Genomic DNA, 14189 nt, shown 5'->3' with positions numbered 1-14189 from the left:
TTTAAAGGGTCTGTTACGGTTACAAAATACAGTACAAACTCATATTTGTGCGTTTGAGTTTACATATGGGTATGCTAGTGATTAGCATTAGCGCTAGCTATGTATATGCCAGCAATAAGCCAAGCAGCAGTTGCATTAAGTTCTTACATTTTACTCATTTAGCAGCTGGCTAGTTAAGGAGCTACCTTGCTAATTCCACCATGATTTCATGCTACAGTTACAGAACATATGAACTGCTGGGCTACATTACTTTAACATTTAGTCAAACTTTACCGTTTTTTAAATTAACATTCATGATTGCCGTTATCCTTTCAACTAGCTTATGCTAATGGTTTGAACCAGTGGAGGGTGGTAAATATGAATATTATATAGAATTCAAATACTTTGCGCTAAATTGTCAAGATTTGGACCTGAATCCATCAACAACACTACTAAAAACACATGTATATTGGTTCATAGTCGTGGTTTGGGGGTTTAGTTACTCTTTAACTTTCACCTCGATCGCGTCCCCCCCCCCCCCCCCCCCCCCCGTCCCCCCGGTCCTCACAACATCCAGACTACATTAGAATATATTAGAAAATATTGGATTCCTGCTCTACTCATACAGAACGTAGATAACTTAAGACCACTGCTTCAACGCTACATCTTAAATAAGTAATCATGAAAAAATAAAAAATTTGATAAATCTTCTGTAGGATCATAAATAAAGTGGAGGTTTCAGAGAGAATCCATGTCTGCGCTTAAAATCACTTAAGGAGGGGTGGATAAGAAATAAAGTGGGGATATAGAAAAGTAGTGCATAATATATATTATTTAAAAAAAAACACATTGAAGGGCCAGTGATGGGTAAGTAGTTGACACAAACAAGTTAAAAAGTAATAGAGTCTCAGTTTCATTAGGGTTTCGTAACAGTACACACTTGACGCCTGGACACCGATAACGAGGAGCGTGGAACACGAATAAAAACCCACGACGACACACTTGTACAGTACCGACCGGACGGCTGGGCCCACCGTCCTCACAGAAAGATTGTCCCTAGATTAGTTATTTGTTTTACTTCAGAGCGATTTCAAGGGTGGAACTGAAACGAGACAAACGAGGAGAGGAGAGTTTCATCTCTAGAGCGTCGCAGAGGAGAGACTTTAGCTTTTCGTGATCGTGAGCCGGAGTCTCCCTGGACTTATTTCAACTATTCTAATGACGCTTCTCCCAGTCGAGTCTAAGTTTGCTTTTTGTCTGCAGAGGTCGATGCTCAATCAGACTGACCTTTGGGAAACACACACAAATGGGGTATTTTTGATGTTTTTAGTAACTAAACCAGAGCCTCAGTCTACACTAAAAGTAAAACCAATCACACAGCACGGAGGACGACGAAGACACAAACCACTGAACACCACTCTGCTTTTTTTTTTTTTTTTGGATTTTTTTTGTCCTCTGCCGTACAAGCCACCGTGTCACAAAACGACGGCGTCCACTACAGTAGAACCAATGTCACTTTTTGTATCGTTAAGTATGTAAACGGATCAAACAACAGATAAACATCAACGCATGCAAGTTTAAATATATATATTTTTTTCTTTCAAAACGTATTTGTCCGATTTTTTTTTTTTTCACTCTTAGGCATCTGGGACAGATGTTCATGCTACTTTTTGTCTTTAATTATGATTTCAGTGGTTTGTTTTTTTTTAAATTCTATCCTGCATGCTATTTGTGGAGCTACTATCGTCATAACATGCACTTTCCATGGCGATGGTGGGCCATTAGTGGCTGAGCTGACGGGATTCTGGTTTATACACGGCATTAAATATAATACCTACACACCTATTCATATATATACATATATATATATATATATGTATATATATATGTATATATAGCAGCGAAAGCTTCTAAAATAGCTTGTTGAGTACAAACGTTGAATAGCGGAAACCAGATTTTCAGGTGTCACTCTGTGGGTCAGTGTGAGCGCAGACATATTGTAGTTTTTAATAAAACAACTGTTTGCTATGCGGCAGAAAAAAATGTGTCAATTTGATGCTTCCTTTTCTTTTTTGCTACCTTTGGTTAATGACCCGGGGGAAGGCGTCAACATTAGAGAATCAAGGTTTTTTTTAGTTTCCCCCCCAAGAAACAAGTGTGTGCACTAAACACACACATACACACACACACACTGCTGGGGGGAGGGGGGGCTACAGCAGCAGACAAACAGACAGACAAGCTGCCCCCCCCCATGCAAAAAAACCCATTCCCATATCTACTTTTAAATCTCACATACAAAAATAATAACAATAATAAAAAAACTACAAAAATCAATCTCTTTCTCTCTCTCTCTCTCTCTTTTTCTTCTTTTTTTTTTAAAATCTCCTCTTAGAAAAGATGAAAGTACCACAAAAGAGTTGTAGAGTTGTCAGAGCCTGAGATGTGAGGGGAGTTTTGGTGAAAAACTGAGGCTTGTGGTGTTTGGCTGCTACAAAAGATATATAGATATAGAGATATATATATATAGCATATACTGTATAGTGTTACGTACTGGATTATACTGATAGCTTAGGGGGAGGCAGAGCTCTCATTCCCGCGAGGTTTCATCTCCCTCTGACTGCGTCGCGGTGGCGTCTTTAGTTCCAGCGGAAGTGGATCTGGCGCGGGCGGTCCGCCCCCTCTTTGACCAGCGGCTTGTGAAACTCTCGCCCGGCGCGGGAGTGGATGTTGGCCCAGCAGAACTCGCAGTAGTACTGCAGACAGGTGACGTTGGCGCAGAAGAAGGGGGCGAATTTGCCTCCGCAGCGCGCGCCCTGACACTCATCGCACAGCTGATCGTCCAGGACGTAGGGCTTCACCTCCACCTGCACGCACACACGCGCACACACACACACACACACACACACACACACACACACACACACACACACACACGTTTAAAGAAAGACATCAATACAAACGGTAACAAGTAAAGTGGATGTGTTCATGACAGGACAGGGCTCACACAGACGGCAGCCTCCGGGTTTGAAAAGTGAAAAGTGCTTAAAAGCTGCATTCTCTCTAGTGTCCACCAGGGGGCGACTCCTCTGGTTGTATAGAAGTCTAGTCTAAAATGACTCTACTTCTCTCTTGATTTATTCCCTCAGTAAACATTGTAAACATGAGTTTATGGTCTCAATCTCTAGTTTACAGTCTTCTTCAATACAGCATGATGTTCATTTAGTACATTATGCTCCATTTAGAGTCAAACAGACCATAAAGCGGGGGATGATTTAGGGGCGGGGCTACACGCTGATTGACAGGTCTCTACCAGAGACGTATACGACGTCTCTACGTCACTCCTCCTCAGTCCTAATATGGTCACTATTGTTTACCGGTTGCAAAAAAAAACAAGATGTCGACGTCCAAAACACTGAACTCGAGGCTTCAAACCATCGATCCACAAACCATTGAATGACGTCGCCATGAGTACGTCCGACTAATAACCAGCGTACGAGCTCACAGCAGCCAAGACTGAAAAGGAAGCTAATTCAATCAGCCCAAATAAGCTTTCGTTCACCATAGCAACAAGCTGCTGCTTGTGTGTCACACACACACACACACACACACACACACACACACACTCGCATTCACAGTGTGAGTGACTGAGCCCTCCTGAGAATCAGAGAGGTCATTGTTACTGAAGGGGAGGCCGTACCCGCTTGTCGATGTCTCCGTGCTGCAGCTGGACGAATCTGGCGCTGATGGCGGCGATGTAACTCTGCTGATTGGAGAAGGCCACTCGCCCCGCCCCCTTCGGGTACTTGAGCTCCGGATCGGTGTCGATGCCCGCGTAGCAGACGCCGCCGTAGAGGCGGTCCATAATCATGGCCAGCTCGACTAAGTCAGAGGAGGGAAACGCCGTCAGACTCGTGCTGCAGAAAACCTCAGATCATCTATTGATGTATGAACATGTAATTTTCAAAACATCTGGGAAGATGTATTTTTGTTTCCGGATTTCGACCAAGAGGACTGAGTACATTAATAAACATGTAAGGTCAGAATTCAGCTGATTTGATAAACAAATGAGTGAGAAAATAAAACAATTCAGGTGAGGGAGGGGGAGGGGCTAATAACCCAAGAAAAAATATGAGAATTTCTGAGATTAAAGTTGTGAATTTATGAGAAAGAAAACTTGGATATTCTTTGATATTAAAGTCACACATTTACAAGAATTTTTAATTTTTTTTTTGTCAAGGAACTACATCAATTCACTTTGCAAGGTTGGACCAACCCCATCACTCCACAGCTATTTTAACATATCATATATTAATTATATTAGTATTTATTTAAGCTCACAAAATCACACACAAAAAAGAAAACATTTCAAATGTTCTTAGAGGGCCGTGGCTTAGGAAGCTTGCAACAACGCACAATGCCATGTGAATGTGAATGCAGTGATATTTTCAAAATAAAATACGTGTAATTACTTGCTCTCAGGGGCCGAGGGACGCCTCCCACAAAGATGGTCTTGCGGGGATCGAGGGGCTGAGATCCGTCCATCACGAAGTCACTGTCGCTCAGGTTCCACGGTCGAATTTGCACCTTGGGGACAAAGTCAAATGTACCTTTAAAAACACCCTCTTTGTATTTAAGAGGAACAAAACAAACAGCTGTGAGTGTGTGTGTGTGTGTGTGTGTGTGTGTGTGTGTTCAGTGTGTTCAGTGTGTGTTCAGCTGCTGCTGGACTCACGGGTTTGTCTTTGATGGTGGGACTGGAGACACACAGGTAGAGCTTCCCGTCCTCCTCCATGCAGGCTTCAATCAGAGCCTGCACCGAGCTCTCCTCCTGGAACAGCAGGAACGCGTAACCTAGGGAACACACACACACACACACACACACACACACACACACACACACACACACACACAGCATCAGTGTGTGCATTTAACACACGAATGTGTCACAAATGATGCCTTCTTTATCGGAGTCTCACGGGATCCATCCTCAACATTAAAGAGTAACGAAACCAACGTATATGTGTATTTAGTAGTGCAAAGTATTTTATAAAATACTTTATATAGCTCAGCTCATATGTACAATAATGTATATCCAACTACTCAATCTGATACTATTGTATTTACTTATTTATTAAACCTTTACTGTTTGATTATTAATTGTTTTCTTGTATTGTTTTACACTGATGCTGTAATACTGTGAATTTCCCCGCTGTGAGACTAATAAAGGATTATCTTATTTTATCTTGATTATACATTAATATACATAGCGCCCTCTACTGGTTGAAACAGGCTATTGCAATTGAATTTTGCTACTTTGCTGCTCTGGACGCAGGTGACGTATATGGAGGACGACGCACATAGCTAGCCCTAGTGCTAATGGTTCTCCTCCAGTACTCAGTAGAACATGTGGTTCTAGTCTCTGATCTCTGATCATGTTACATTGTAAACAACCAATCAGTGTTTAAACCAACAGGAGGAGAGCTAGTAACGTTAGCAGCACCGCTAACGGCTAACCAACAGGAGGAGAGATAGTAACGTTAGCAGCACCGCTAACGGCTAATCAACAGGTGGAGAGCTAGTAACGTTAGCAGCACCGCTAACGGCTAACCAACAAAGGTTCACGTCAGTTACATCGTGATGCCTTCAGGCTCTGCTCAGTGAACATGAGTACTGGCTGAAGGTGAATTATAACGTTATCGTGATGTGTTCACGTGTCATCTGTAAAATGTAGTTTTTGGTGATAAACAAAGTAAAAGGTTAACATTTAGTGTTTTTGATGGTTCACTGACTTCAGAACACTAGAACCAGAACACTACCGGTCGCTCTTCGATAACGTTTAGCAGCCGTGTGTTTAATACGGAGGCTCGCCGCTGGTGTCGGTACCTTTCGGTGGGAAGTAGGACTTGCTCTCTGCTTTGTGTGGCCAGTCCACCACCAGGTGACCAAAGCGGCGGAAGCTTGAGGTTATTTCGTCTGAGCGGAAGAGGAAAAAGCAGAAGAGGTGAAGAACGAGAGACTTTGTAGAATAAAAAGAGACAAGAAGGATGAGTCGTCCTCACCTTCGTCGATGTCGGGGGGCAGACCTCCCACGAACACCTTGCGGGAGAAGCGCTCGATGCGCTCCCCGTTCTGGTGGGGGTAACAGTTGGGGGAGCCGTGGACCCCCGGGACACCCTGGTTACCGTGGCCTTCGTCGAGGAGATTGTCGTCGATGGGGAAGAGGGAGGAGCGGCCTGGTGGAGGGGGGAGAAGAAGGCAGGTTGAGGCTACAATAAAAACGTCACAAACAAACACACACACACACACATCTGAAAGGTCTCCGTTAACCGAGGGTAGAAGAACGTCTCTGCTTTTAATGCAGTTTGTGCGCCGAGTTGGTTGTGAGACGAAGAACCAGATTTAAATGGAGGACTTTGTTCAATTTAGGGTTTTGCGAATGAAGCGGTGTTTGGACAGACAAGCCTGTTAATAACAACGCCGAGCAGCGTGGAGCCCCAACGTCTTCCAGAGGTAAAGACATAAAGGACTCTTGGCCTCTGGGTCGCCGTCACTTCTTGACACGTGGGACAGCAAACGGCAAAACGTGCTCGCCAAAATAAAATCCTTTTTAAAAACACATTTGTTGCATTGGTGATATTTAAATATTCGTGTTTACAGTCGAATAAAAAAAAGGTTAAACTAACGCGTCGTGATAGAAAAATCAACGTGCAAATTGATTTATCTGACAAAGAAGCAGACGAACCTTAAATGAAAAACAAAAAACAAAATTTCTCTCGAAAATTTTGAGCAGGAAGGAAAATTACACTACAAAGCATCTACAAGAAAAACTTAACATTATGAAGATGACCTTTAACTGCTTTATTAAACTGCTTTGTTTTGTTTTTTTATCGCATATAAAATAGTCCCGTGACATTTCATCTCACATAAAAACTCATTTATATATTTTACACAATTTATTGATATGAATATTCATATTGTCTCTTTATTCCTTTGGTACTGAAGACGTTGGGGTTCCATAGAGCAGAGGCACGGCTGCTTCAGATAAACGTGACCAAACCATCATGCATGTCTTGGACACTGAAACAATACAATCATAAAAGTCTTTTTTGTTATATTTTTTTGACAGCCAACAATAATTGTATCGGGCAGAATTTGAACGATTGTATAACAATGTCTTCCTGGATCTAAAAACAGATAATCGGAGTCCTGACTCCGGACTCGAAGGGCCCTTCGGTTTGGTTTCCATTCAAAAGCATGCCACAAGAGAAACAAGCCACACGGAGAACAAAGAAAGAGGAGTTGTGGAACGTTTACCTCGACGTCTCCCATAGCTCCTGGCTGCATGTAGAGAAGTACAAGAGTACAAGATTCAGCTGCGCACACATCCTCAAAACGTTAAAAACCTCCGTTTACCGTCAAACCGCCGAAAACAAGTCAGTCACGCGAACTTGTCGCTTTACGCAAATAAGTGAACCAGACTGACTCACGTCCTCCTGAGACCCAGAGCAGGGTTCTGTTTTTACCCGTCAACGAAACAATCAGTCCCTCCGTAGAAAACTCATTTAGCTTCTCCTTAAGACACTCGAGGCAAAAACATTTGTGCTAATTTCCAGTAGAAAAACGTGAACATTCGATAAAAGCAGGTTCTAAATTCTTGCTTCATGTAGCTCAAATATTAAAGTCAAAGGTTTTTACAGAGAGAGTTTATGATATCTTTTTGTATCACGTATATATAACCATTCTCCCCATGTTTTTATGAATAAACGTAGTATAAATGAGTGTGTGAGTGGTGTGTGGACAAAGCCCTCTGTAGAAAGCTTCAGCACACAGAGAGGAATGAAGGTGTGAAGTTTGGTGGATGTCAGAACTACTGAAGTGGAGATTTCTGGATCAGAGTGTGAGAAAAACTCCATTGATAGAAAAGCTCCTTTAAAGAGACTATCGGTGAATAGGGTAAAAAAATTAACTCATAGATATCACCATGAAACTTCACCACGTCATCACTCACATCAATACCAGCATTTATTGTATTACAAGTTTACTGAAATGTGATGTTTAAATATGTAAATGAGGCATTATGTGATCGATATCTAACTTCCTTTTTTGGTCATATCTGATAAAAGCCATTTGGAGAAACGGAAAACTAAACGACCACATTATGTTCCGTCACTGAACAGCCCCAGATGTCCTCTGTCTCAGGGCCTCAGAGATGTGAGTCAAAATACATCACAACACGGGACAAAGACATCAACCGCCGGGTCTCAGGAGGAAACGGCAGAAACGCCAATAAAGAGGTCCGACCCAGATTTGTGTCGTGTGGAGAACGGTACAAAACAAACTCTCTTCTCTGACACATGTGAGTCTGCAGGGCTGCAGGTTTACACTTTAATGAAAGGGTGGAACTAAGTCCTGTTTGTGGTGCGTTCAAAGTCGTCAGGTGACGCACGATAACAATGGAAACTGCATCGTGTGAGCGCCATCGCGGAGCATTAGCATTAACACGCTGTTAGATCTTCTCCTCTCTACAGCGGTGAGACGTCATCACGTAGAGGCCGGCGTGTTTCTCTCCGCTGTTAGCGAGCCGACGTTCCCGGCGACGCAAAACGAGTCGGAAAAAGTGACGCGGTTGCAGAAAAGCGCGTCGTGGAGAAATACGACCCTGAATACATTAAATATGGATTCACAATGGCAGACAGTGAAAGATGGAGTCACATGAGCGCAACAATTAAATAAATTAATCTGTAAACTAATTAGAAAATATGTATAACATGTGTCATTTTAAAGACGAATAAATAAGTAAATAAAAAAATGTGGAAATAATTTAATTAACAAATAAAAGAGTAAATAAGTAAATAAAAAATGTGGAAATAATTTAATAAATAAATGAAAGAGTAAATAAGTAAATACAAAATGTGGAAATATTTAAAAAAAATAACAAAATATAAATAAATAATCATAAGAACTTTCATTTATTTCTTTATGGGTTAAAAAAAAAGGTATATTTATTTATTTATTGCATATGAATTATTAAAATCTTAAATTTATTGGACCAGGTGGAAACCCCTTGAAGCCAATATGAAAAGAAAACAAGAAAAATATCCAAGATGGGGACGGCAAAGAAATGACGATCTTGCGGCTTCAAAACCGTAGTCCTCAACCCAATAGGTGACGTCACGGCAACTACGTCCACGGTGACGGTGAGCGGTGTTCATTTTTTTTTTTTGCTCCTGTTTATATGAATGTGGTCGTGTTGGACGGACACGCGGATGAGAGATAATTACCATTGAGCATGAGAAGGCCGTCGGCCCCGGGGTTAGGACATCCCACACGGCCTGACGTGAGGAAAGGAAACACACACAAAGAGAGATATAGGGATGAGACACAGAGCAGATGGAGAGGACACATGGGAGTGAACACACACACACACACACACACACACACACACACACACATAAAAGCCCAGTGGCTGCCTGTGAATGTGTTACGACAGCCTTCCTCACATGTCTGCAACGGGAACAAAGCTCTCCTTATCCCCAAAGACACCTTGAGTTGATATTACGAGGAAAACAGAGTCTTTAACCAAAACAAGATCATTTCCTTCTTCGGCTTTAAGGACGGGAAACGTTTCCACTCAGCGACGCGCTGCGATCCTGTAAATAATTCAAGCTCGGCTAATGCAAAGAGGCGACCTCCGGCTGTGGTTGTATAGAAGTCTAGTCTAAAATGACTCGACTTCTCTCTTGATTTATTCCCTCAGTAAACATTGTAAACATGAGTTTATGGTCTCAATCTCTAGTTTACAGTCTTCTTCAATACAGCATGATGTTCATTTAGTACATTATGGAACATTTAGAGTCAAACAGACCATAAAGTAGGGGATGCTTTAGGGGCGGGGCTACACAGTGAGTGACAGGTCTCTAACCAGAGACGTATACGGCGTCTCTACGTCACTCCTCCTCAGTCCAGATATGGTTCATTGGTTGCAGGAAAAAATCAACATGGCGACGGCTGCAATCCAAGATGGCGACGGAGAAATCGGCAAACTCGACATCAGTCCACTTAGCCCCCCCCCCGATCTAGACTTTGAGTATTTAGCCATTAATTCTGCCACTCAGAAAGTCAGACATGTTTAAATTCTACACCGCAGCTTTAAATGTTAAATAGCACCAGTAGGTGCTGTCAGCATCAACTTGCAGCACTAATATTGCTTCGGGTTTGTGAGGTCCTGTATATTCTGGAGCTGCCAGTCAGAACACTGCACGCTGTTGTGTCGGCCCACGGCCATGCTATAAATGGCAGAGCCCACCCTCACAAGCCCCCCCACCCCCCCCTCCCCTCCCCGACGCCTCTCTTGGCTGTCATACACAGTGTGTGAAAGTGTGATCGCATCTAAAATTAGTCTGGATCCCCCCCCCTCTCTGCTGTGCACACTGGCCCATGTCCTCTCCATCTGCTCGGGCAGGAACAACAAGACACTCGGCCGAGAAAAGGAGGGCGCAGGTTGGGTCCGGATCTCAACGGAGACTACGAATAAGGACTGAGCGCACGGCTCGGTTTCACCGGCGGTGTTACTCTGGGTCATATTTGTTAAGTGAAAGCGTAGCCGGCCTGTGAGGCCGTGAATGAGAGGAGAGTGAGAGCGCTGCAGTTATTCGACACTGGCTGCTCTGATGTCCGGCAGCTGAGCCTCCGGAGGCCAAAAGAGAAGCGTGTCACTGCAGCACATCCACTGCTTTCTGCTGACGAACCACCGGCAGGAAGTCAGAAGGAACCAATTCAGTCCAAAACGACGAGTCAAGTGCAGGTCCTGAAAAGCCTGTTAAAGCTGCATTCTCTCTAGTGTCCACCAGGGGGCGACTCCTCTGGTTGTATAGAAGTCTAGTCTAAAATGACTCTACTTCTCTCTTGATTTATTCCCTCAGTAAACATTGTAAACATGAGTTTATGGTCTCAATCTCTAGTTTACAGTCTTCTTCAATACAGCATGATGTTCATTTAGTACATTATGCTCCATTTAGAGTCAAACACACCATAAAGCAGGGGATGCTTTAGGGGCGGGGCTACACGCTGATTGACAGGTCTCTACCAGAGACGTATACGCCGTCTCTACGTCACTCCTCCTCAGTCCAGGTATGGTCACTTCCTGTTTACTGGTTGCAAAACAACAACATGGCGACGGCTGTAGTCAAAGGCTTCAAGGAATTTCGAAACGTCAGTCCACAAACGTCCCGACGACTACGTCCACTTCTTCTATACAGAGAGAGAGAGACGTCACTTCGGAGCGCGTCGTCTTTATGATAACGTGTCATCGCTCTCTATCAGAGGTGTTCACAGATCACCTCCTCTCCTCCTCCTCCTCCTCCTCCTCCTCCTCCTCTCCTCCTCCTCCTCTCTGTTGTGCCGCCCAGGTTAAGTAGCGACAGGATCAGAGCTGAAGGTCATGTAAATGTGCAGCTGGTGGCAGAAAGTATTAAGCTCTCAGCGGGGGAGAAAATAAGCCGGAGCGTGGTTAAAAACAACACGGCCGTGTTAGCAACGGGCCCCGTCACTTCCCCTGCACCTGATGTCAGGCGTCTTCACCCCCCCCCCCACCACCACCACCCACAAACATAGAGAGCAAAAGGGAAACCTCACCTTTCATCGGATCCTGCTCGGCTCGCATGATGTCGATCAGCGAGCTCTCCAGGGAGTGCATGTTCAGACTGTCGTACATCCTGGTGCGCTCCTGAAAAACAACAACACAGGTGTGAGGTTTTCACATCGTCCGGCGTCAGGGATTTGGGTTTTGCGTGTCCTCGCGTTTCTGACACGCTTTTGTTACTTTGGCTGATGAATAATAAAGCCCCTGAAGAGTTGGTATTTGGCTTAACGTGGAAGAGATTTAAGAGAGCGAGTAGCTCACGCTCGGATTAACATTCTTTCCGTATTTATTCACTTCAGGGGGTCGGTAGGACGGGTTTCGCCCCCCCCCCCCCCTCCTCTGGACCTGTTCCCAGAGAGAACGGAAACCAAAAACTCAGGAGTGGCATTCAGCCGCAGAGCTGAGATGGAGATGGTGAGCTCATCAACGGGGGCCGATGAGATAGCTCTCCTTTAATGACCAACCGCGACGGACTCGTTCGGTAATATTCTGGTGACGAGATTTCCCCGCGCAGTGGAGGGTAAAGGTCAGATCTTCAGACTTTGATCGTGACGGATGGTGACTGGTATCATTAATTTATAAAACACATCTCCGCTCACTGTTCAGTATCTCTAACAGTAACCCAAATTTACGCTCCAATTTGACTGAAAAAAAAAAAGCTAAAACTCCACACCCTCATTCCTTTATCCTCCTTTAATAACTCTTTACAAACGATAGTCTCTGATCACTGCACCTGCTTCTCCGGGAACACCGTTGTTCTTTAAAATATTGTACATATTGTAGTTCAATGTTTGAGATTCAGGTTTGAGATGTTATATATTTTGTCAATTTGCCTCCTGTTGCTGCCTCTTTGTTCAGGTTCTCAGTTGACTTATCTGGTTAAATAAAAGGTGAATAGATAGACAACAACTCTATATCAGTTACTCTCAACGTGTTACCTTGAAATTCTTGAAAACAACGTTGTCAAGAACCGAAAAAACCGAGAGAGGTCTTGATGAATTCGTACAACAGTGACAGTAGAGGATGAAGAGTTGTAATAGATGGTACAGCATAGGATTACAGTGTGCCAGCACACTTTTACATCTATATTTCATCACCGTAATTATCTGTTTTACAGATTGCTATAACGGGATCGTTGAGTAATCCTGAATAGGTTGCAAGACGTTGACCCAACAGCTGAGCAGAGGAACATGATTCAGTGTTCGCGCTCCTCGAACATCGTCGGACTCACAATGGACAGTTTGAAGAAAGAAAAAAAAAAAAGGATAAAAATGTATGCAGCAGAACCGGAGTCTTTTTTTGAATTCCAACACTTTCTTCTCTGTCGTCAAAGACCTGCCGCTTAAATTACCCACAATGCAACTTAACTTGATTAACTGTAAAGATCTGGGTGTGTAATTGCCAGGGGTGTAGTGCTATTTGTTTAGTACTATAGTCGCTGACAAAAGCACTATTAACACGTCTGAGGATTATACAAATAAAGTTTGTTTTTAGAAGCTTTAGAAACAGGAGGTCTTAAAAAAATCTACATTTGAGTAAATATCTTGCAGACAAATCTAATTCATTACAGGATATTCTAGCTTTTGTTTCTTTATAATACATTTAATACTTGACTTCTTTCTTTACAGAGCTTGTACAAAGGTAATAAAGTAGATCATGAATATGAGATACGAGTTTACAGATTATTATAATTCCTCCTCTGCATTCAGGAGGTTGGTTTATGGTGTTTTGCCGGTTTACGCTCGTCTTCTTGCTTCTTAAAGTTAGCTTCACTAGTTAACAGTTAGCTTCTGTAGTTAACAGTTAGCTTCTGTAGTGAGCAGTTAGCTTCTGTAGTGAGCAGTTAGCTTCTGTAGTTAGCAGTTAGCTTCACTAGTTAACAGTTAGCTTCTGTAGTTAGCAGTTAGCTTCACTAGTTAACAGTTAGCTTCTGTAGTGAGCAGTTAGCTTCTGTAGTTAGCAGTTAGCTTCACTAGCTAACAGTTAGCTTCTGTAGTTAGCAGTTAGCTTCTGTAGTTAGCAGTTAGCTTCTGTGGTTAGAAACTGAGAAACAATGGTGGTCGAGGCCTTGAGGACGCCTGTCAGAACTAAATTGTAACACACGGCTGTGGGAATCTCAATGTTAGGTGGATATTCTGTAATGTTTCAGGGTGCTGATATGCAGTAGTACAAAGAAGAAAATATGAACTATAGATGTGTGATTTAAAGAGATTTCCAGTAAGCGGTTTTACTACAAACACGACAGTCTCACTGACAGCAGACCGGCTCTCCCCTTCCTCAGTGTGATGTCTAAAACACAGCAGAGACGTGTCGCTGACTGCCAAACATTAAACAGAAAGGAAGGAAGGAAGGGAAAGTCTTGGAATCTAAAAAATTCTGGATCCGACACTGTTTATGGAAATTAACAATTCGCGGAGTCGGGCCTGTTTCCTGGAATAGGAAGCGTTGTTCTTCTTGGCACTGATGTCACTAATAACTTGAGCTCATGGCAACACTGATACCATTTGGTGACACCATTGTTTAGGTGGTATCATTATTCAGAGAAATTTAATTATTTTCTCTTAGCGAG

At 43.1% G+C, this 14189-nt stretch overlaps 1 protein-coding gene across 1 annotated transcript in view; it reads right to left on the bottom strand.

The window, feature by feature from the left end:
• Window positions 1–538: 538 nt before the first annotated feature.
• cpeb2 (cytoplasmic polyadenylation element binding protein 2) overlaps window positions 539–14189 on the bottom strand; it is an 18284-nt gene continuing 4633 nt past the window's right edge. Inside the window, 8 exon segments of the mRNA XM_068725266.1 lie at window positions 539–2843; window positions 3677–3858; window positions 4449–4563; window positions 4712–4830; window positions 5863–5952; window positions 6039–6212; window positions 9261–9311; window positions 11614–11704. Of these exon segments, the coding sequence (XP_068581367.1) occupies window positions 2616–2843; window positions 3677–3858; window positions 4449–4563; window positions 4712–4830; window positions 5863–5952; window positions 6039–6212; window positions 9261–9311; window positions 11614–11704 (1050 nt within the window). The 3' untranslated portion in view covers window positions 539–2615.

This window comes from Cebidichthys violaceus, unplaced genomic scaffold, assembly GCF_023349555.1.
Source record: "Cebidichthys violaceus isolate CVI_PGR_0920_01 unplaced genomic scaffold, fCebVio1.0.p SCAF_35, whole genome shotgun sequence".
NCBI classification, from domain to species: domain Eukaryota; kingdom Metazoa; phylum Chordata; class Actinopteri; order Perciformes; family Stichaeidae; genus Cebidichthys; species Cebidichthys violaceus.
The sequence above is the reverse complement of the archived record's forward strand: the minus strand, read 5'-3'. Positions and strand labels throughout refer to the sequence as shown.